We start from the raw sequence: 22,274 nt of genomic DNA, 5'->3' as shown, positions 1-22,274 counted from the left end.
TTAATATAAATATACAAACTTATCATAGACAAATACAGACAATAAAAATAAAAATAAATCACCGACACCTATACTACATTTCCAGAGTACACATTGTGCAAGTACAGGCACACACATGAGAGAGAGAGAGAGAGAGAGAGAGAGAGAGCATTTTGCTTAACTCTGGTCTCAACTACTTCACGTTTGGGAACAGGCATGAAATTTTACAGCACTGAAATATAGAGTTCCTTCGCTAAAAGCCAATATCTGTCTCCCAAACTGCACTTGGCCATAACAAACTAGTCAACACAAGAATATCTAAAAACCAACCCACCCATGTTAAGCGAACAGCTGTTGTATTCCTAAATTCTCAATCTCTCCAAACATTCAGACAGAAAATATTGGAAAACTAGAGAAGTCAATCATCAGCATTCATAGGAGAAATTAACGGCAATTGGATGTCCACACCTCGAACACAATGTGGGACAAAATGCAGCGAGAATTTGAGTTGATACAATGAAGAGAGGATTACACATATTACTACAATTCACAAACAATAAAAAAGGCCTACCTAATCAACCAGACTAGATTTAAACATCTTCGAAACAACAATAAACAATAATTCCACTTAATGAGCTCTTAACAGCAGTTTAAAAAGATGCAGTCAAGATGCCGCCTGCCTCTCTATCTGGTACAAAAGAAAATCCACATTTACGTGGTGAAGAAGGTCCACAGCTTCTTCCCAATGGATGCCTCCTGGTTCTCATCATTCACATAGCCATCATCATCATCATCATTACCATCATCATCCTCACCACCTCTGCTCCCAGAGCCACCACCATCCTCATCATATTCTAATAGGTCATTCGCTCCTTGATTTGCTTGTGGTTCTTGTTCACTCGAGTTTGGACCCGGATCATTGACATCATTCTCTTCTAAGGCTCCACCCGTTTCAATCTGAGATCATATAACCAACATTCACATTAAACACTAGAATTCTGCATCAGATACAATGCATATCAAATATATGCTAAAGACTGTTTGGATCTGGGAGAACCCCTCTTGATTAAATGAGAATGGATTTACTTATTATAATTTTGTCTAGCCAAAAAAAAGTCAACTCTTTTCCGTAGGTTGTTAAAAATGGAAAGGTTTCAGAAACCTCCATAATCAGAAATTGAATCAAATAACAAAGCCGAGAATGCAGAAGCAAGCAGGCAGGATGAGCAACTTTCGCATTTCCAGGCCTGCCATCCATATAGAGAAGCATAGGTCGCTGCAAATGGTTAAAGCTATAAATTTCCAGCCAGAGGGGATGTCCACAGGAGAGTCAAATTGTCTAGAAAAGATTAATGATGATCAAGATCATCACTAATCAACAACAGTAAGAGATGCCAATGCATACTGGACATACACTAAGGGGGGGTGTGCAACAAAAATCAGGGTGGGCCCTCCATTACCATCAATCTGCAAAATGTGCCCCACAGATTGTATTCCGAATGCAAGCCGCTTTTTCTAATTCCTGCCCATGCAAACCCAGTGTGTTCCGTGAATGAGTTTACCAGTGCAGAAGCTATTTCCCTTACGTGCCACTTTTTAGATTCGAAGGGCCATTACATTGTCGTTATGGTTATACTACTATATGCCATTTTATCCAAACAGGACCCAGGCCATGATGCAAAATGAGATACTTTTCTTTTTCTTCTGAAAAAGAAATAAGAGAAGCTAGTGTTTCTAATCAGGGAAAAGAAAAAGAACGAAAATAATAACAAAGAGAAAAGCCTTCTCTGTTGAAATTAATAAATAGGCCCCTTTTTCTGAGTCCTAAACAACAGAACATATCCCTACATAGAGCCCATAATTAAACGAGAATCTGCATGAGGCTCAGAACAACATGCAGTGCCCCTCAACATGCAGTGCCCCTCCAACAGAAACTTATTTTAGGGCCGTTCCACAATTTCAATCAAATTATCAAATAGCCAAGAGGTACTCTTGATCCTTGAAGAAAACTAGTTAATTATTAAATAAATTAAAATAAATAGAGAGCGCAGGTTTTTTTTAATCCTAAAACATTGGCCAAAACATGAAACATCCAATGAAATATTGCCAACAGATCCCAACATTACAATATAAAAGGTGACAGATGGAATACAAACAGTTTTTTACAAGAAAAAGAGATGTTTCATTAAAAAAAGTGCACGTTTCATAACAGTGTAAAGGCTGTGAAGTCATGATTCAGTTTTTAAACATAGAAAGCAAGATAAAGGAAGACAATGGCCCTTAATTATGAACATAAAAAAATTAACAGCCTCTTTGTGAAAAATATATAAATTCTAATTTTATGACATGATTTCCACATAATTCTCCATAGAGTTTCCAATTTTCTGTTTATTACTACTCTTTCCCCTTTCTCATTTAACACTGATATTCCAAATATATCAGTTGTTACAATTGTGAAACAGAAACAACATCCCTCTCTCCCACCCTCCCTGCCTCCCTCACAAAAAGGGAAGCCCTTTTCTAGTTTCAGCATATCTAATTTTCTATATTATCCATGATAAGGGAAGATTAGAATTGTAAGTAAAATAAACATCAACTCACCATGATGACTTTTTGTGTCGAGAACTCTCGATGAATTTCAACAATGCTTTCGAATTTTGTATGCTGCAGCATGCGCACATCTGTCTTAGCTTCCCCACCTCCATGGGCATTCTCCAAGGATTCTATGGACGGTTCATCAGGATGTATGTGGTTAGAGGTTTGCCCTTCTACCACCTCCCCTGGTGATTTAGTCACATGTTGACTGTGATTCTCATCAGCATCAGTAGTCACCTTAGAAGCCAAGGCTTGGGAGCCGACCGGATTTTCAACATGCTTTTCTCTGACAAAATTGCACATGCAGTTTCAGAAAATAAAACTAAAGTTGTCGGATCATTACAACAAACATAAAATATTACAGAAAGAAAACTCCCAACAAACAAGAAAAGGAAGAACAACTTACAAGGTAGAATGTCTTAGATTGTAACGTCGTCCTCCAGGAGGTTGAATGTGAGAAGGCTCTATCTGCCGCCTTTTTGAGCGTCCCCTCGTGACACTCTCTGACTGAGAATCAGCATCCTGCTGCTGCTCACTCATGGTTCTGGAGGTGGTAGGGTGCTGCCTTTTCCTCCCACCCTTCTTAACAATTGGCTGCCCCTTGCTATCCACATTGGCCTGTGCAGATTCCTCTTCTTCTTCCGTTTTCAGCTCCTCAGAAGACTCTCCAAGGATTGCCTTGGACTCCTTAACCACATCCTTCACAGATCGGGTTCGTCTTGTGAGTTTCGGCGCACCTCTCCTCGGCTTCTTTCGTGCTCTACCGCCAGCTGCTGCTGAAGGATGGGAGATCTCAGCTGAAGCAGATGGCCCCTCCTGCATCTCGAGCATGTCGCTCTGTGTGCCGTCAGCAGCAGAAGGTGTCACTACCGTTTCTTCTTCGTCCCCTCTCCCAATGCTCTCAGGAGATGCTGCCCTTCTATGGAAGTCAACAGCCTGACTTATTTGTATTCCAACAGAGATTTCTGGCTCGTCGTAGTTGGCACCACCCGAAACTAAACCTCCAGAATCATTTTCCAATATCTGATCAGCATCGGCCTCCACATCAGAAGGAGACTTCTCTTGGTTTGTTACTTGTTCATCGAGTCTTTTCCCAGGAGACAACTTGAATATTGACTTGCATTTTTGAAGCCACGAGAAACGAGCGGGGCTTGTGGAATTTAGAACTGCTCCAAGAGGAGGCGTCTCTTCCATCAGATTAGAAGGACCAACATTAGATCTCCCTTGCATACTCTCCTTCATGTAACCATCAAGAAGCCTTGGTAGCAAATTGCCACCATTGTTTTCAAATTCTTTGAAAGATTGCAGTTCGCTAAGTGCTAACCCATCTGTGACATCAATGCTATCGCCCTGCCCACGCTTCAGATGCTCGATACGAGAAAGGATACGATCTCTCTCCCTGCGAAGTTCTTCTCTCTGCTCCTTCAACTTTGTGGTCAGAATATGAAGTTGTTCTACGTCTTTCTGTATCTCCAATCGCTCTCCTTCAACATGCTTTTTGCTCAAGGCAACTTCTTGCCTTTCCCTTCCAAGTTTTGTCCTTTCTAGCTTCATTTCTTCCATTTCCTTTTGAGCCAATTCCCTTTGGGCCTCTATTTCTTTCCACATTCTTTCTCTCACTTCTTGAAAATCTCTCTCTTTCTCCAAAAACTGCTTCTCCATATCCTCCCTCCGATTCTGTATGGAACTCTCAAGAGCATTCTTTTGAAGCTCAAACTCACGAATCATATCATCTCGTTCTCTTCGAGCATTTTGAAGAATGACAGATCGCTCATGATTCATGTTCTCAGTGAAAGAATTTTTCTGCAACTCAAGAGCTTCGTATTCTCTCTGAAATTTTTCTGATGTTTTTTGTTCCTCTCTCTTTAACTTGAGTTCTTCTTCACATTTCCTCTTTAAAAACTCATCCTTCTCTACATTATGGAGTTCCACCTCTTTATTAACTTCATCTCTTTTCACATCTAGGACTTCCCACTCCCTCTCAAACTTCTCCTTGTCCAGCTTTAAATCCTCTCTCTCCTTTTCAACTGCTAATTTCTGGAGTCTGAATTCATCGATTTCTTGTTTCAGTTCCGATTGCAAACGAAGCAGTTCTCTCTTGTCATCTTCAGTAACTTTAAGATTTTCCTGCTCCTTCACAATCTTCTCCTTCTCTTCTTCTACAGCAGCTTTTATTCTCTCAAGTTCAAGCTTCAGTGAATGCAGATCTGCTTTCTCGATCACCATTTTCTTTTTATCGGTGTCCAAATCTTTTTGTTCAATTTTTAGGAACTTCTCCTTCTCCTTCAAGGATTTAGTTTTCAACTCCAAGTCCTTCTCTTTCTCTTTTGTTTTCTCTGTTCTCTTTTCTAACAGTTGCTCCTTTTTGTTGATCTTTTCCTCCTTGAGATCAACTTCAACCAGTTTCTGCTCCACTACAACTTGTTTTTTTTCGAATTCCTCTTCCAAGGACTTCCTCTTCTGATCCATTTCTATATCAAACTCACGTTTCCTCAACTCAAGAACAGCATTATGTTCATCAAGAAGCTTCTGAATCCCCTCCTGAAAGATGTAAAGAGTCAGAAATGGATGATCAGACGACATAACAATACTTCCACATTTTTATAAATCGTGGAATTCAGACCAAAAGTTGCACTAAGAATTTTGGTGACGCTTTCTTTCTGGCTAATTTTAAAACTACGAAAATATGTTTAACGACAATAAAAAATGATTAGAAGATGTATACTTGCCTTTTCCCTAGCATTAAGTTTTTCTTGCAGTAAATGTAACTCCTGCTGCGCCTCATCCAAGTTCCTTTTCCTAACAGCGGCTTCCTATACGCAAGAAAAAACATATCAGTCATCCTCCAAAAAATCTAATCAAAATAATTATTCCACTAAAAGGCACAAAGGAAAACTCACTAGAGGAAAAGGTTGAGGTATGAAAAATAGCATGAACAAATATCAAAAGGAATGACAAAATAAAAAATTTGCAGCAACATGAAAGGGTATAAGTAAAATATGGGAAAATATATTTTTATCATTCTAAAGCGATGCATTGGTTACAGTAATTAGAAGAAAGTAGAAGGTTATAGTCACAGGAGTAATATTACACGTGGATATATCTAAGGGAACCGCAAAGAGATTAAGAAATTGTGAACTTGCATTAGACAGTTAGGTATCATTGGACTGTAAAGCTACTTCTGGAAATTTTAGGCCCTTCCCATAGCAGTGGAAATAAAATGTATGAAAAACATGGATCTGTAATCCTGAGAAGAAAATATTCAAGGAAAGCATGAACACCAAGGATTCCAACATATCTCATAATACAGAAAAATTAAAACTACAAGGAATTGTTCATGGTTAAAATTTTAAAATAGGGAAATTTATCAGATTACCCATGAGAGATGAACATTTGAACACCTAACCGTTATTTTTTATATAATTTTAAAATGCCCATAAAAAACACATGATGTTGATCTGGAATAGTTGCAAATAAGTAGAATGTTTATAAAAATTCATCTCTTATGGGTATTTTGATAGATTTCCCTTTTAAAAAATACATGGAAGGTAGTTAACAAATTCAAAAAATAATAATAATACATGGAAGGATATTTAAAACTTACCTCTTCTTGCGCCGTCAAACTACGTAGCCGCATGTTCATTTCTACTTCTTTGTCCTTCAAATTCAAATTGCCCTTTTCAAACTTTGCCCATGCCACTTCAAGATCCTTCTCCTTTTTTGTCAGAAACATCTCTTTCTCGTTTGCAAGTTCCTCTCTTTGGTTAAGAAGTCCCTGACTTTCTACAAGCCTTTCTTGACCTTCCTTGAGCTTCCTTTCCCAGTTTCGTAAATTTTCTCTTTCTCGATTAAAAGTTGTCTCATGAGCTTCCCGCCTGGATGCCATAATATTCATTTATGATCACAGTACTACTTTCAAACTCAATAAAATATAGTGAGTTCCAAATAGAATACAAACTATAGGAATAAAATTCCACAGGTGGTAATATGAATGAAAGGACCACCATTAGACTCAATTCCCTGGCAATAAATAAGCCTAGAATAGCACAACTTACTCTGCTTTCAAGGATTGGCGCTCCCTCCGAAGTACACTTTCACGCGTCTCAATTTCCTGTAATTGCCTTTCTAAGTTTGAGCTCTTTCGACTTGCCTCAGCCAATTGTGCGTCAGCTGAACGTAGTTTAGCTTCAGCCTCTAGAGATTTTTCTTCAATACTTGCAACTAAACTGCGAGCTTCAGCCAACTTCTTATCAGCTGTGAACTTGATCTCCGCAAATTCCGTACGCATCTCATGCAAAGCATTTTCAAGCTACAAAAAATAACATCTAGAAATATAAGGCCAACAGATCTTTAACAAAAGTACATAATTCAATGTCGGTGGATAGTTAATTAAAAGAAAAAACGATAACCATATACATCAGCTAAAACCTTATGTTCTGGAATGCAATTCTAAAATTTCGGACAACTGAGAACGCATTAGTAGTAATTAAAGAGTACGGCCCAGACATTGAACCCCATGACATCAAGCAGAATGAAGATTCTTAACTCTCAGAATAGCATATTTCCTACTCAACTTTTTTTTTTTCCTTTTTTTTTTAACTTTTCAAAAGATAGAGGAGCAATGAGCTTCCTACTCACAAATGCGTTTGTTTGACAAATACTTCAAAAACTCTGTATCATTCATTAAAAACTTCAAATACTGATGCCTACCCAGGTCATATGATTAAGCATAACTTCAATTCCAATGTTTTACTCACAAACAGATAGCATTTAATTGAATGCAATCATAAAATAGCGCAACTCCAGAAATAAATAAGAGTGCCCACTACCAACATCAGACAATTGGCAGCTACTCTGGAAATGTACTGCACTTTCCGTATGGACCAACAATCAGCAGACAAGACAATAAGCATCCGTAAGAAGAAAGGAACAGGAGACTAATTCCAAGCAACTGAAAGGGTATGAGGATGCTCATCATCTGTGAAAAGTGTCAAAGAAACAAGTCCAAGTCACCAGGTGGAAGAAGATAATGAGAAGCACCAGATAGGCATCATGGTAGCAACATTTCATGCTCTGGACTGGAAAAATGTTAGCTACATACACTCAACACCCCAATGCAAATACCTTGGGAGCCCCTATTAGCCTTCCAATGCGACTCTGATCAACTAGTCCATTCTCCACCAGACGGTAGATCCAAAACCATTTGTAATAAAAACAAAATGCATTTGACATCCCGATTCGCACAGATGGAAGTACCACATCTAATGGAAAACTCAAAGAAGCCAACAATAAATGGACTCTCTAATATGACTCACTTGTTCTCTCCAATCAAGCACAAACAGAATTTCTGCTGTATGTTACTGAAATTTTGATAAGAGCTTTCCCCTTAATATAGTGTTGAAGTTAGTGATTCCTCATGTCCACCAATAGTTGGCATTAATGGAGAAAACTAGCCATGATACTTGATTTTTGATATATACCGACTGATTGTAATCATAAATGGGCAAAATTGCCAATTTGGAAGTTGTCAACATGCACATGATTGTCAGCAAAAGTACTGGTTAATACATTTTTTTTTAGTAAAATTTCTCCTTAGGAAGCCATTCTATGAAAGAAAAGTTTGGTTCTGTATCGAGCTGCATGAATGCTTGAAGGTAGCTTGAATTGAGCTGCATATCTAAAACATCTGGTCAAAAATGCGGTCGAGCCTCCAGGGACGGCGTTAGACTTCTTGGCCCAATTTATGACTTTTTGGGTAGCCCCCTCTGATGAGGAGCCCTTGCCCACAATAGTATAATTCCAAAACAGGAAGCATGGAGTCATGAGCACATGAAGATTTGACAAAGTATATGCAGAAATCAAAGACGTAGGTCAGCTAAAAACAAACCAAGTTCTATTACTGAGCACAAATTCAAGTTCATATACTATTGTTTAATAAAGTATATTTTTTCCAGATGAGAAAAGAAAAAAGCATTATACCTAAGCAATGGCAAAAGAAATGTAAGATGCACAAGGTATATTAACATGGAAGAGTATACAATGGGACTGTCCACCTTCGGTACAATTACAAAAAGATAAAAAGGACCACAAGCCGTCAGATGTGCAATCGGCCTGTGGAGGGTTTATCATTGAACATGCTCAAAGTCAGAAATTTTTGTTGAATTTCATGTGGATGAATAGCAGATTTCAAACCAACAACTTAAAATGGTTTTAGTTTTTCATACCAGAAGTGATTGTCATTGTTTACAGATCCTATTAATATGACAGTTTTGAAATGACATATCAAAAAAGTAGTTTTGAAATAACCAACAATGGCACGGCAATCGTATCTTTGACAAAAGAGGAAGAAAAGAACCACGTAAGAATTACATACATCAGCCACACATTGCTTCTCGACACCCAAGGCCTTTCTCAAATTTTCCTCTCGCTTCTCCACCTCGGACAAGGCTATTAGGTGTGAGGCCTGTTCTCGTTTGAGGCTCTCCTGAGCTTCCACTAAAGCTTGCTTCAGATCATCATATTTAGAAGTCCACTCTTTCTTCTCAATCAAAAGAAGCCCCATGTTGTATTGGTAATCAAATAGCTGCACAGAAAAACAGAAAGTTAAAGACCCAGATATGTTCACTACATATCATAATACACATCTGAGGCGCAAGGGAAAACATAAAAACACCTGTCAAGGCCAAAAGATAAGCTCATAGCTATACTATCTATCTATCTCTCTCTGTCTGTTTGCCTGTCTGTCTTATCTGTCTATCTATCCATGTGTGCATGTCAATAGATGAATGTTTGTGTGTGGGTGTACTAGTGTACATACACATTGATGACAAAACGCATAGATATTCAACACTCCATTTTCTTTTTTCAATTTTTGATGTTAGCTGAGTCACTAAGAAACAACATATAATTTCAAGATGTCCATGTACATCATAATATCCCCAAGGCACAAAAATAGAAGCACAGATGGATATATTCATACATAAATAGCTATAAACATGCAAGTGTGTGAAAGCCCATGCACACATACTGAAAATGATACTACATTACTAAGGTTGCATAAATTCTGAGATGACCACCAGAACAATCAGATTATGTTGCACACAAGGCCATAAAGAACCATTACAATTTACAAGACCATGGATTTCCTTTTAATGGTAAATAAGACCATAAAATTACTAACATATGTGAAGGTTCAAGGCTCCTGAAAAAATTTAACTGCTTCGAGATATGCAATGTTAACATGAAAACTTTCCCCAAGACAAACCAACCAGTTTACCAAGCAACTCTTCCAACTTGGTCAACTATAAATATGGATTTGTGTAAGGCCATAAATACTAGTAGCAGCCCAAACCCTTGTCACCACCCATTCTGTTAACCCATACATTCACACTGCGTTATCTCATCCTGCGTTACAAGAAACTGATGGCAAAATCAAAAGCCTCGGACAAAGATCTCTTTACATCACCTGTCCCTCCAAATATTGCCCAGTAAATTGCCACACTAGGTATCTTCCCTCACCTAAACAGATGCTTATCACATTTGATGAAAAAGATAGTCAATTATTTTGTTCCAAAGAAACCAGCTAGCTAACGGAAAGATATGCTATTAATAATAGGAAGAAGAAAATTGACAATGGAATTACACCAAGTTTAAAGCAGATGCCCTCCTCACGATTTTTAATCATGAAAACCAAATAGTAGCTTCCACAAACTTGAATTCAGACTTGGGGGTTCATTAGGTTGACTCAGTGACTTTGACATTGAGACCTTAAGAGCCAAGGCCAGACAACCATATGATTTTACATCTCGGCATTTTGCTCATCAGCTTAAAATCCCATGTCCGGAGATCAAAAGTTTTTGAAGAACCAATTTTAGAAAGAAATCCATATATTGATGAACTAATGAACCAATGTGCTAATCAATCATTTACTAAATTATCAACACTACCACCCCATCATTTAGACACCCTAACTCATCAATGTCTCCGTGTTGCTCCTCCTTATCATTACTATCAATATGAGGGACCAAGAGAGAACAGCAAGTCATTTCTTTTTCTTTTAGCTTTTCTATTCTGTTTGGATGCACCCAAAGCCACTAATAGTCCACTTTTTTTTCTTTTTTTCTTTTTTGCAGAAGGGGTTAACTCATCATCATCATCATCGAAGTCTATATTTTTTTGAGAAGCGGTCGACTACATTTCTAAATATAAAGCTTACTTATAAAATCTCCAATATGGCTACCCACAAAACCGAGAAAGTCTATATGAGCAGCCTATAAGCTGTAAGCGGTACACTAGAAGCAAAAAGGAGAAAATCTGGGACAGATAAGGAAATATGGGGAGAAACAAAAAGAGGAAGAGAGAGAAAGAAAGGTGGTAGAAAGATAGGAGAGAAAAGATTGGTGAGAAGAATAGAAAATGAGAGATGTAGCAACAGAGAGAGAGAGAGAGAGAAGAGTATACAAGAGATAGAGATTGGTGGGTGGAGAGACAAGAGACATTAGAGAGAAAGGAGCAAAGGAAAGGAAGTGAGAAATTTAGAGGAGAAAGTGAGTAGAGAGGAGAGAAGAAGGATTTTCAAGCCAATGAGTGAGTAGATATCAAGACTACCGCAGCTCCCTCCATGGCTTAACCTATCAATGAAGGCATTTGCTTCCCTTGGAATGTGCTTGAAGGTGACCTGGGTTATCCTGCAAAACATAAATATGCGGTCAAAGTCTCTAAGGGGAGGTTGAGCCTTTTTTGCTGCCCATGAGATCGTGTTCCTCGAACCTCCCTCCACTATAGGGTATTCAATTCTGCTGATGGATCCATCTTCTAGGATAACTTCAGTTTCAATTGTGGTAGCGTCTCTGTCCTATGAACCCTGAGAAGGACAAAATCTCGAAGTTGTGGTTTGAGAGGCTTCCCCCGAAACCCCAAGGGTCCAGGTTTCTGAGGAAGCAGACGTGAAAGTTTAGCTTAAGAGTTCCCCGAGATGGGGGAACCCAAAGGATCCGAGAGCTCCGAGGTCTAGTTTTGAGGTGCAAGAAATTTTCCAATTAGAGAGGAAACTAGAGGAGCTTAAGTTGCAGCACAACCATCTCTAAGCCTAAACATTGTAATATCTTTGATGCGCTTGAGAAGAGTGGGATATGTAAGTGCCGAAAAGGTACATGTGTTTCTTTCATTCCAAACCACCATAACAAAGGGAAAACCAAGGACATACAAGGATGTGGCCAGTTTTCGGTAAAGGTAGAGAGAGGAAGGCAACAAGAAGCTGCTGAATGGGTTGCGAAGTCACCAAAAAGAAACCAAAAGATTGGAGGAGTTGGGGCCACAAAGGTGATGTGGCCTGGTAGTGGAGAAACAATGGTCAGTTTTCTCCTCTTCCTGCATACACATAACATATCAATTTGACAATTAAAGGCCTCTCTTTTATGGTTGATCACCTGTCAAAGCGCAACCATGGCAAGGATCCAAGTGAGTGCCTGAACCTTGTGGGGAGCTAGAGCTGAAATGATTGAAGTAGGATTGAGCAGCAGGGATGAATAGGAAGAGGCCACTATGAAAACTACATTCAGCAATGGGCCTCAGAGGAGACGGTCCGTGAAGCAACTCTTAACAAGGGGATAAGCTTTGCACTTTCAAAGATAGGGTTCCAAACAAGGCACATGCCTCTGACATCAGCTGATTCCAGAACACTAGTGTTCCCATTAACGACAATGGACAAAAGTGATGGCCATCGATTCACCAGGGTCTGATCCCCCAGCCATGAGTCTTTTCGAGAACCTAACATTGTCTCCTTGCCCGAACTTAAAGCTGACGGTTTCTTTAAAATGGTGCCTGCTCATGGCTATACTGATCCAAGCACTTGAGGCATGACGATGTGGGTATTTGGGGAACCGGCCACCATTTTCTGTATCATAATTACCTGTTATGACCTTCCCACACAAATGTGTATCATTTACTGCATAGTTCCACCACCACTTCCCTAAGAAAGCCAAGTTGGTCACTATAGGCCTTCTAACTCCGAGACCACCTGCTTTTTTAGGTCGACACAAGAAGAGGATTGTGTTAGGTAGGGCAGCCAGCGTAAAACTTGCCAAATCTTGTCATAAATCCTGAACCTATGAGCAGAATGGCAAAACATTATTAATGTGGCCGTGCCCAAATAGCTGAGATAAGGCTTAGATGATGATGATGATGACACTTTCACAAGCAATAAGGTAGAATTTAAGTCCTTCGCTAGTGCTTGACCAAAGGAAATTCCTCATAAGGGTTTCAAGATTGGATGCAAATCGGAAGGGATTTGGAACAAGGGTAGAGTAAATTGGGACATTTGTTAGGCTTGCTTTTATGAGAGTTATTCTGCCCCCCTAGAGGAGTCTCCCTTTCCAGCTAATCCTGGGTATTTCGATGGTAGTGTTTCAATGCCGTATCTCCGCACTTCCTCCTCTGTTATAATGCCCAATAATTTAGTTTTGGACATGTTGACCTCATCCCTATAGAGATCTCGAAACATTTAAGGAATAACCAGAGGTTATCCAACTGTGTTGGGCAGGCATCACAAAAGATGATGGTGTCAAAGGCATACAATAGGTGAGAGATCTCTAGGCCCTTTCTCAAGGTACTATACCCACGGATACTACCTTGATCGTAGAGTAAGGAAATGGATCTAGAGAACAATTTCACTATGGTTGCCAAAAGGAAGAGGGAGAGAGGGTCCCCTTGAGGTAAACCCCTGGATGCTGTGAAGTATACTTCCCGTGAGCCACTTATTTTTTTGGAAGTGTTAAACTGTATTGTACTCCGGTGAGCCATTTATGATGATGGAGAAACTTGGGTTTGGAACACACATTCTTTAACTCAATTTCTCCATATGATGCCAAAGCCAATCCCTACCTGAATCTCATCAATAATTGACCCATCAACGTGGTCGTAACTTTCTCCAAATAACTTTGTCGACATCCAACTTTATCTAATTACTCTCTAGAAGTATTGCTGATTTCTACAATTTATTTTTCTTATTAGAGTTACTCCATATCGGGCTTTCTTATTCTTGTTAGTTCCTATACATTCCCCTATATCTTTAACACAGTTCATGATGGCCCTAGCCAAACAGCACATAATATTAAGCTTACATACATAACTGTGTCAACCCAACAACTAATAGATATCTGTTGATTCACTAAGTTACTCATATGGTAGCTTTTATTTTCATCCAAACAGACCCTAAGGCTTTACGTTTATGTTTGGCAGAAACATTTCACTGGCTTTATTTAAAGAAAACCTGAAGTTACAAAGTTAAATCATAAGTTAGCTGCCTCTTATTTCATAATAGATAACAAAAAACTAAGTTCAAAGTTTATCACATGAATGCTCTTAAGTCTTAACAATAAAATGGTACACGAGTAGAGTCATTCAATTCAGTTTGACCAGCAAGTTGATTGGATCTGGAGTTGAGTAGGGATAGTTGGTCAACTTTCACACAAAATCTGAACTAGGAGTGACTAGATCTGGTCCATCAAACGAATCCTGAGTCAATTCATCAGGTTTATGCAATATGAACCAAGCACCCAAAATATATAAAAGAATGTTCAACTACTCAAAACCATATGACCCCTACAATATATTATATTTTGAGCTACACCATATTATATGTTCTAGATACGTGTTCAGAATATTCACATTATACTTTAGCTATACCACTGTTTCAAAAAGTAGCACACCCATCGCCCAAGCCTAGGCCAGTGCTAGTCAAGGGCGGAAGCCCAGGGATTGCGCCTGCCAGGGGCGAACATGCCCCCCCCCCCCCCCTGGTGGAGGGCCATTTTCATCCTTTTCCCCCTAAATAAGGGGGGGATTTTATGTTCTTATGTGACCTAAACCCCTTTTGTGACCTTTTAGAGTGAGAAAAACTTGATAAAACTATATTTCTCTAAAAAAGCTTGAAAAACTTGGAAAAAACCTAGGCGCTGGGCAGCCAGGACCCTCCTGGTCACCTAGGGCCCGCTCGACATTTTTTGGAGCATTGAGATATACCATATGATTATACCATCTATTTTAATTGTTAGCATATCATGATTTTGGGTGTCACTACTGACATGCAAAGTTACATGCTTTGTTCAGTCTATTTTGATATTATAAGGATTTTAGAAGTATCTGGCATCAGTATCAATCCCTTACATGTCGAAACTAGTTTCTCCAGTTTATAGTCTAACATGTGGCACAATTTACTCAGGGTGGCAGGGACAACTAAGCACACGAACAAAGATGTCAGAACCTCAAGCTAGTCTTTTTGTGCCAATGATGTTTCAAGTGGAGTCCTCTAAGTCACCTAAATCTAGAGAGACCATTGGATCCGATGATAGCATCATGAAACAATATTTCTATTTCCATGGGATGCCTTGTATGATGTTATTAGTTAACTTTTAGGTTGTCCTAAACCAAATTGACTCAATGGCTCACCTAGTTATACTTCATGTTAGCTTTGCAAGCTATGTTGTTATGAGCCATACTGGTGAGCTAAATTATCATATAATTGCCAAATGTTCTCACTAGGACCATTGAATCGTGAAGCTCCTTGTCTACATTAGGTATATTGGTTTCCCATAAGATAATGGTGGCATATGAGGCCAGTGTCTAAACCCAGGCTTGGGCTCAGACTTGCCAAGGTCTTAGCCAATTCAAAGGCCGAGCCAGAATGTATGACTCAGTTGAGTCTCAATTAGAATACATAAAATTTTAAGCCTTGGGTCAGACAAGCCGGATTTTTATGGTTAGACATCCGGATCATGTACATTTGGAGGTCCGAGTGACAAGGGTGAGTCCCAAATGAGCAATTTCTTAATCATCGCATGAGGCAATCCACTCTAACATTTGGTATGGGAGACATAAGTCATGCAAGAATAATACAAGAAAAATTACTACAAAACATACAAGAACTTTCCCAACTTTATAATACATATGACAAGGTCTTTTGCGGTATGCCCCTACAATCAAGGGAACATCATGGAAAAGAGAGGGGCTTGTCCCTTGGTTGTAAGCTATAAATTGGGCCCCCATTGCATGACATGGAAGATTGGACGAGAAATGTCTAGAAAGGTACAGCCATCAAGTGTGTTGGACATCTGATAGCTTTTTAAGGGAGGGATGAATTGATAGCTTCATCAGAAAAAATGAGGAGTTATCATATTTCATGCTTCGAATCATAGTGCTCTTGTAAGTCAAGTCAAAAGATAGCAGTGGTTGACTTTGTCATTTTTTAAGGATTCTTGCATGATAGGAAATTAAACTCCCCAGTTTGTTGCTCGTTCCAAGGGTTGGATATCCATGTGAGTTTTTCCCATACCACCTATCTTAGTTTTGATTAATGGGTGCCAAGCAGATTCCTTAAAAAATTGAGGTAGTGTCACGACCCCACCTCCTGCCCCACTTTTTTTTTTTTTTTTTTAGTTTTATATTTATTTTATTTCTCGTGGTTTGCTTTGATTCCGCACTTTTAAAACGTGTTGATTCCACTCCCACCTAAGTGACGTACGCGACCTCCGGTCACAATCCCACACTCTGTCGCCCACCGGTTTGGGACGGCAGGGGTCAGGGGATGAGGTCGTGACAGGTAGAGCCACTATTTTTTTTATTGTAAATAGGCACCGAGTATATATTATTATAATCATAAATAAAAGTACAAAATGCCCAAAAGTGGTAGGTTTAAAAGACAATAACCCTCAAGTTGAGACTTCTCAGAACAATGCGAACATAAACACAAACACACAGAGTAGAATAAAAACGTGAGGTTAGGTGATCCCACGAAATCCAAAAAACAGAGGGGACTTTAATGGGGGGATGAGCAGAAACAGCTAGTAGTATGTGAGAACAAAAAAGGTCGGTGACAAGTTTGTCTTCAAGTTGTTGGATCGTCACCTGAGGTCCCCCTAGCTGCACCAACTCTTCCAAGTGAAGCAGCCACTTTGTTGGCTTCACTTCGTGTGTTTGAAGGAGACTTGGATAGTCTTGCAAAGGTGGCGTGATAAAAAATGGACAAAAGTCTCCACCGTGAGGTGTAGATCAAGACGCCCAAGAATTCGCCTTCTTAACGTCTCCTTCCACGATCAGGTAATCCCTCTAGGATTATTAGTATCCTTTAAGGCTTTCGAGGCCCACCATCATTGAGTTTGCAAAGCCTATGGACCCTGAGAAGGAGTGGATGGTATTGCCTTGGTAGTTTCTCAAGACATCATCGAAACCACTAAGTCTCAAGTTTGATGGAGTTGGGCTCAAGGGGTCTCCAAAGACTGGAACTTGGGACTTTGTTTAGTTTGCACATGACGATATCCACCCAATTGGATTCAAAATCTTCTCGCATAGAGGTAAGTCCTTAGTAAGTTTTTGCCCAAAAAATGGTGGTGCCTTATGTAGACTGGTTCTTTCCTTCCCTTCGAATATTCTCCTACATCTCTCACCAAATTGCCAAATGGTTGCCAAGACTGAGGCCCGCCACAAAAAAAGGCCAATGACAAAGTAGACCATGGACAAATAGGCCCATAATAGTTGGTAAGTTGAATTGGATGTGCCCCAACACCATTGAAGGTATGAACGAAATGTGCCCATAACAATGTAGAGACAGTGCAATGGATGAAGAGGTAGCATGGTTTTCCTCAGCCTTCTTGCATCTTGCGCATTTGTTTGGGACGGCAAAAAGATGACAAAGAGAAGATGCCTAAGTGACTAGGGTCCCAAATGACTTTGCCTTGTCCAATTCCAAGGAAGAAGGTCCAAAGGCTATGTAAGAGGTCAAGACGGTCAGGGGTTTCTTCGTCATTGAACAATTTTCTAATATGGGGTTCCAAAGGGGTCTATTGCTGGTGTTCTGAAGGACATGAGCGACTAAAGCATCGATGTATGCAGTGATATTAAAAAGGCTAGGCCATCGCTCCCAAAGGGGTTCGCCACCTAACCAAGTATCTTAGCAAAAGCACAATTCGGTAGTCTTGTTAATTTTGAAAATGACTCTGTTAGAATTGGTGTGACTTCTAAGGACGCTCTTCCAAGCTTGGAAGGCACTGGAGCAATGAATTCCTTCCCAATGCCAACCAGGGATCTTAGAGCCATATATGTTGAATATAACATTGTGCCAAAGATGGCCTGTTTGAGTTGCTAGTCTCCACCACTTTGTAACTATCCCACTATCAAAGGCACAAACCTTTTTCACAAGCTATTAAAGGCACAAACCTTTTTCACAAGCTATTAAAGGCACAAACCTTTTTCACAAGCTATCAAAGGCACAAACCTTTTTCACAAGCTATCAAAGGCACAAACCTTTTTCACAAGCTATTAAGTGTATTTTCTTAGTGGTACTTGAAATAGACCATAGGAATTGTTTCATCAAGAGATCCAAATTAGTGAAGATGCTTGCTAGCATTTGCAAAGATAAAGAAAAAAAGGATGTTTGCTAAGGTGGCCTTCATGAGAGTAATTCAACCACCTAAAGAAATGTCCAAGTAGCAAGTCGTCTTAAAAAATTCCTAATATAGGGTTCCAAATAGAATTCTAGGGTTTACCAAGGCAAAGGAGTCGGGCAGCTATGTATTTCTATGGGAGCTTCTTGGTTCCGCATCCAAGATGCAACAATTCCTTCCAAGGATTATCGGATGACAACAATACCCATCAAGTGGGATTTTGGAAATCTACATCTTAACCTTCATTCTGATGAATACTCTGAAACACCTAAGGAATAACCACAAGTGATCAACCTCTATATTGGTTGCGTCACAAAAGACCTGGGTGTCATCCATGTATTGTAGATTGAAGATTTCGAGGCTACTCTTGAGGATGGATAGCTAGTGAGAAGGCTCTTCGGGTGATGGATTTTGGACATCTATATCTTAACCTTCATTCTAGTGAATACTCCGAAGCACCCAAGGTATAACCACAAGTGATCAGCCTCTATATTGGTTGCATCACAAAGACTTGGGTGTCATCTATGTATTGTAGATTGAAGATTTTCGAGGCCATCTGTTGAGGATGGACAGCTAGTGAGAAGGCTCTTTGGGTGATGGATATGCCAAAAACCGCAACCACAATATCAAAGAGGAAGGGTGAAAGAAGATCACCTTGGCAAAGTCCTATGGAGGGTTGGGAATGCCATTTATAAGAACTCAAAAAAAGGTCGAAGAGATGCCACTCTTTATCCATAACCTCCATTTGGCGCAAAACCCCAGCTTCCCTACAACTTCATCCAACAAGACGACTTCATCCAACAAGGACCAGTCCACATGGTCATAGAATAGCTATTGGAATCTCTCACCCCAGGTGGCGATGCCGCCTCATAATCCCGGTTCGGTGATTCCTTAAAGGGATCTTCATGGAACTCGCTTTAGTGTAGTTAGAAATCTCAATTCCACATTTATTGAATCTCGATTCAATTAACAAAATCAAATATTGTGATTCATAAAGACAAGAAACCACAATTTGATCAACATGGAAACTCGCTTCCACCTTTATAGAATCTCATTCCATGAGTGAATTATTGTAATGTTTAGACTTTAAAGCACATTGTTCCACTGAAGCTACTGCATACTTTAAATGTCAACAAAAAAAGTTATTTTATTCTCTCATTAAATATACTTACTTCCATATGCACAGAAAAACACGTACAAAGTAGACATCAAGTACGTAAAACATTTTAAAACAAAATTAGGGATTCTTACACAACTTGCTTTTCTACTAGCACTGGAACATGGAGCCTATTTTTTTAACTAGGAATGAGATTTGGGATCGATTTAGTTACGACATAGAACATCATAAAGACACAAATAAAGTTACATTTTCAACGATAGCCGGACAGTGACCGACTCGGAGTGGTAGCAAGACGGGCATGGTACTCAGGACCAGTACGGTAGCAAGACTACTCAAAAACCGAGGCAGATATGGCGGTGCTAGGCTAGGTCAAACCTCAATCAAGTGAGAAGAGGAGAGAATGAAGGGAAGGCACAAGTTAGCGGAGAGATAGGGTCCTGACAATGCTAGGCGTCGCCACCCACGACCGTAGAGTAGCAGTGTCATGGCCCTTGGTATACGAAAACTGTAATCTAATTTTCAACATACATAAGATAATATTTGTGTCATCATCATCATCATCCAAGCCTTGTCCCAATTATTTAGGGTGGGCTACATGAATCATTTTCCTCCATTATTCTCTATTAATGGGCAATACCCTCAGTAAGATCAAAAGTCGCCATATCCTACTCACTACTTCTGTTCATCCTTTTGGGCTTTCCCCTTGCTCTTTTAGAGCCCTCCACTTGAACCAAATCGTACCTCCTAACTGGTGGAGTATTAGGACTACGCTGCACATGGATAACCCACCTAAATCTACGTTCACTCACCTTATCGCCTATTGAAGCCACACCTAGGTTCCCTCATGTATTCATTCTAAATTCTATCCTTTCTTATCTTGCCACTCATCCATCTCAACATCCTCATCTCAGCTACGCTCATCCTGTAAATATGTGTGTGTTTTCTATATAAAAGAAACTTTGTCCTAGCCCATGTTGGAGATAACCTGTACAATCTCCTCCTAAGAGAATTGTCTTTCAAGCATGCGAGCATGTTCAGTTGGGACAGTGAGGAAGGATAAGTCGGCGAGAGTGGAGATTGTTATGAAGAGGTTGTGGGAAAATGAGACAATGGTACTAGAAATGTGAGGGGTCCTTCAAATGTGCAGTTGCCCATCTTGATGTGGGTGATGGAGTTGGATCAACGTCAGCTGTTTGCAATTTTCTGGAAGAAGGAACTATTCCTATCTCCACTTCAGCGATTTTATCCTGGACGGTTAGTACCATAAGGTTTCATGCTTTGAAGGACAGTAAAGTATCTAGACTTCATGTCCTACGTCCTGATGAGTCGTCCGAGAAAGCTCCTCAGATTCTTCTAGGAGGTCTAGATTGTCAATCTGGGTAAAGAGTGACTCCTCAATGGAATTAAAGTTTCCTAGTAGGTTACAACTCCATTTTTTTTGGGCTGACTTGAGAAATTGAGGCAAAGGCAACCTTTAACCCCCTTTTCCTACTCAACCTAGTTCCAAACTTGTAGGACTGTTTGATTGTTGACAACGAATCAAAGGTTCACACAGTACAATCCGTATTTTCAATACAATGACATCTCCATGGAACAAGTAGGGGCTCATCTCAAAGCGGTCTTAAGTTGACTAATGCCAAAGGTGAAGTTGCAGAAGAGTAAGGAATCAACAGGAATATGTGGTGGGGCCAGATAATGGGTCAGTTGTGGACGGGACAGACTACTTGAAAAATACCAACGGATGCAAAGAATTTAGGTGTCATTACATAATCATTAATGTCCATACTAATCAAGATTTGGTAGGTGATTTCGATGGGGGTTAGAGGAGCTCAACGCTTGTGTAGTGTATCGGAGAGACTTTCTATTTATAGTAAGTTGGGGCATAAAAAGGATGAGTCTACCAGAATCCTTTCATCTACTTCTTTGGGTTGATTAGTTCTTACAAACTGCTTGTTGAGGGAAGTGGAATGGTGATTGCTTCTCACAAAAAGATTTGTATGTGTCGTGTGTTTTGGCCCTGAGCACACAGAATAAGGCGCCCCATTGTGAAAAGAGAACAATGCAAACCTAAGCCCTATCCATAAAATCTCCATAGAAACCTAAGCATGTTGATAAACAAATAAACACTAAATCCTACATTAAATCTCTGAAGGCATTTGTGAGAACACGATAAAATGGGGTTCTATTCAAAGAAGAAAAGAAAGAGAAGGGAAAAGAAAAAGAAACCTCGTCCTCGAGCTTGGCAAGGTGAGAGAGTAAAGCATCCTTTTCCTTCTTTTGAAGAGAGTCTAGGTCCAGGCTCCCAGCTTCCCTGAAATGCCTCCAGACTTCAGAAGCGGACGAAGAGTAGGGCCTGGGACGACCATTCTCATCACTCAAAAGAGAAGCACGAGGTGGAGGAGGAGGTGTTGCCTGCTCCTCCTCTTGCAATGGAAATGAAGAAGAGACCCCCTTTCCTTTTGCCCTTCCTTTATCGCCACCATGAAGAAGAATCCCCGTTATGTTGGGTGGGTCAGGAGAAGCAAGCCTTGTTACAGGGCCCCCTTTATTACTGTTGGGAGAGAAAGGCCATATACCCCCAGCCTTCCTCGTCGGTTGTTGCTGCTGAGGAGTGAACATGGCTCTCTCTCAATAATATGGTCACAGATCTCTCCTCCTCCTCCTCTTCCTCCTAAGCCCTTTCATAAAACCGCAAAAAGCAGAATAGCAATGGCACTAAACCCTAAATTATCTGAATTCGGGGCGTTGTTATTCAGTTAAGGAGAGGAAATTATAACAGATCTGGAGGGACCCTCTCTCTCTCTCTCTCTCTCTCTCTATCTCTCTAAACGGGAGGAAGAAGAAGAAGCAACAAAATCCTTCTTTTGGTTGTGGGAGCCTTCCCTCTCCTGGGGTGGGCGGGCCTGCGCCGTGGCATCCTCCCTCTCTCTCTCTCTCTCTCTCTCTCTCCAGAATGAATGACGGGGCGCGACGGAGGTGCTCCTTAAATGAAATTCCTCCTATTCCAAATTTACCCCAAATGAAACGCAAATGTATGCGACGGAGGGCGGTTACCCCTGCCGTTTCCACGAGCTTTTAGTTTATTATATAATAATTATTTAAAGTTGAAGTTTCTACAGAGCAGGCTTTATGAAATCAAAATA

The 22,274-nt window shown here is 40.0% G+C and overlaps 1 protein-coding gene across 1 annotated transcript; it reads right to left on the bottom strand.

Annotated features, from left to right (window-relative positions):
- Positions 1-380: 380 nt before the first annotated feature.
- LINC3 (little nuclei3) lies at positions 381-22,086 on the bottom strand. The gene is made up of 8 exons (XM_006849706.4): positions 21,358-22,086; positions 8,948-9,157; positions 6,630-6,883; positions 6,179-6,449; positions 5,304-5,387; positions 2,981-5,115; positions 2,581-2,860; positions 381-936 (listed from the first exon to the last, which is right to left on the bottom strand). Exons 1-8 carry the CDS (start codon positions 21,748-21,750, stop codon positions 691-693), a joined length of 3,873 nt encoding a protein of 1,290 aa, XP_006849769.2. The 5' UTR covers positions 21,751-22,086; the 3' UTR covers positions 381-690.
- Between the last annotated feature and the right edge of the window lie 188 nt (positions 22,087-22,274).

The sequence above is a fragment of the Amborella trichopoda genome, chromosome 4, assembly GCF_054954075.1.
Source record: "Amborella trichopoda isolate Santa Cruz 75 chromosome 4, AtrichopodaSantaCruz75HAP2 v2.0, whole genome shotgun sequence".
NCBI classification, from domain to species: Eukaryota; Viridiplantae; Streptophyta; class Magnoliopsida; order Amborellales; family Amborellaceae; genus Amborella; species Amborella trichopoda.
The sequence above is the reverse complement of the archived record's forward strand: the minus strand, read 5'-3'. Positions and strand labels throughout refer to the sequence as shown.

What these genes read in the sequence shown, in the direction of transcription:
- LINC3 (XM_006849706.4), bottom strand. Translation starts at nt 21,750, where the DNA reads ATGTTCACTCCTCAGCAGCAACAACCGACGAGGAAGGCTGGGGGTATA. An exon ending in CGCCAATCCTTGAAAGCAGA is followed by an intron (nt 6,450 to 6,629) that starts GTAAGTTGTGCT and finishes TATGGCATCCAG; the next exon opens with GCGGGAAGCTCATGAGACAA. An exon ending in AACTTAATGCTAGGGAAAAG is followed by an intron (nt 5,116 to 5,303) that starts GCAAGTATACAT and finishes TACATCTTTCAG; the next exon opens with GAGGGGATTCAGAAGCTTCT.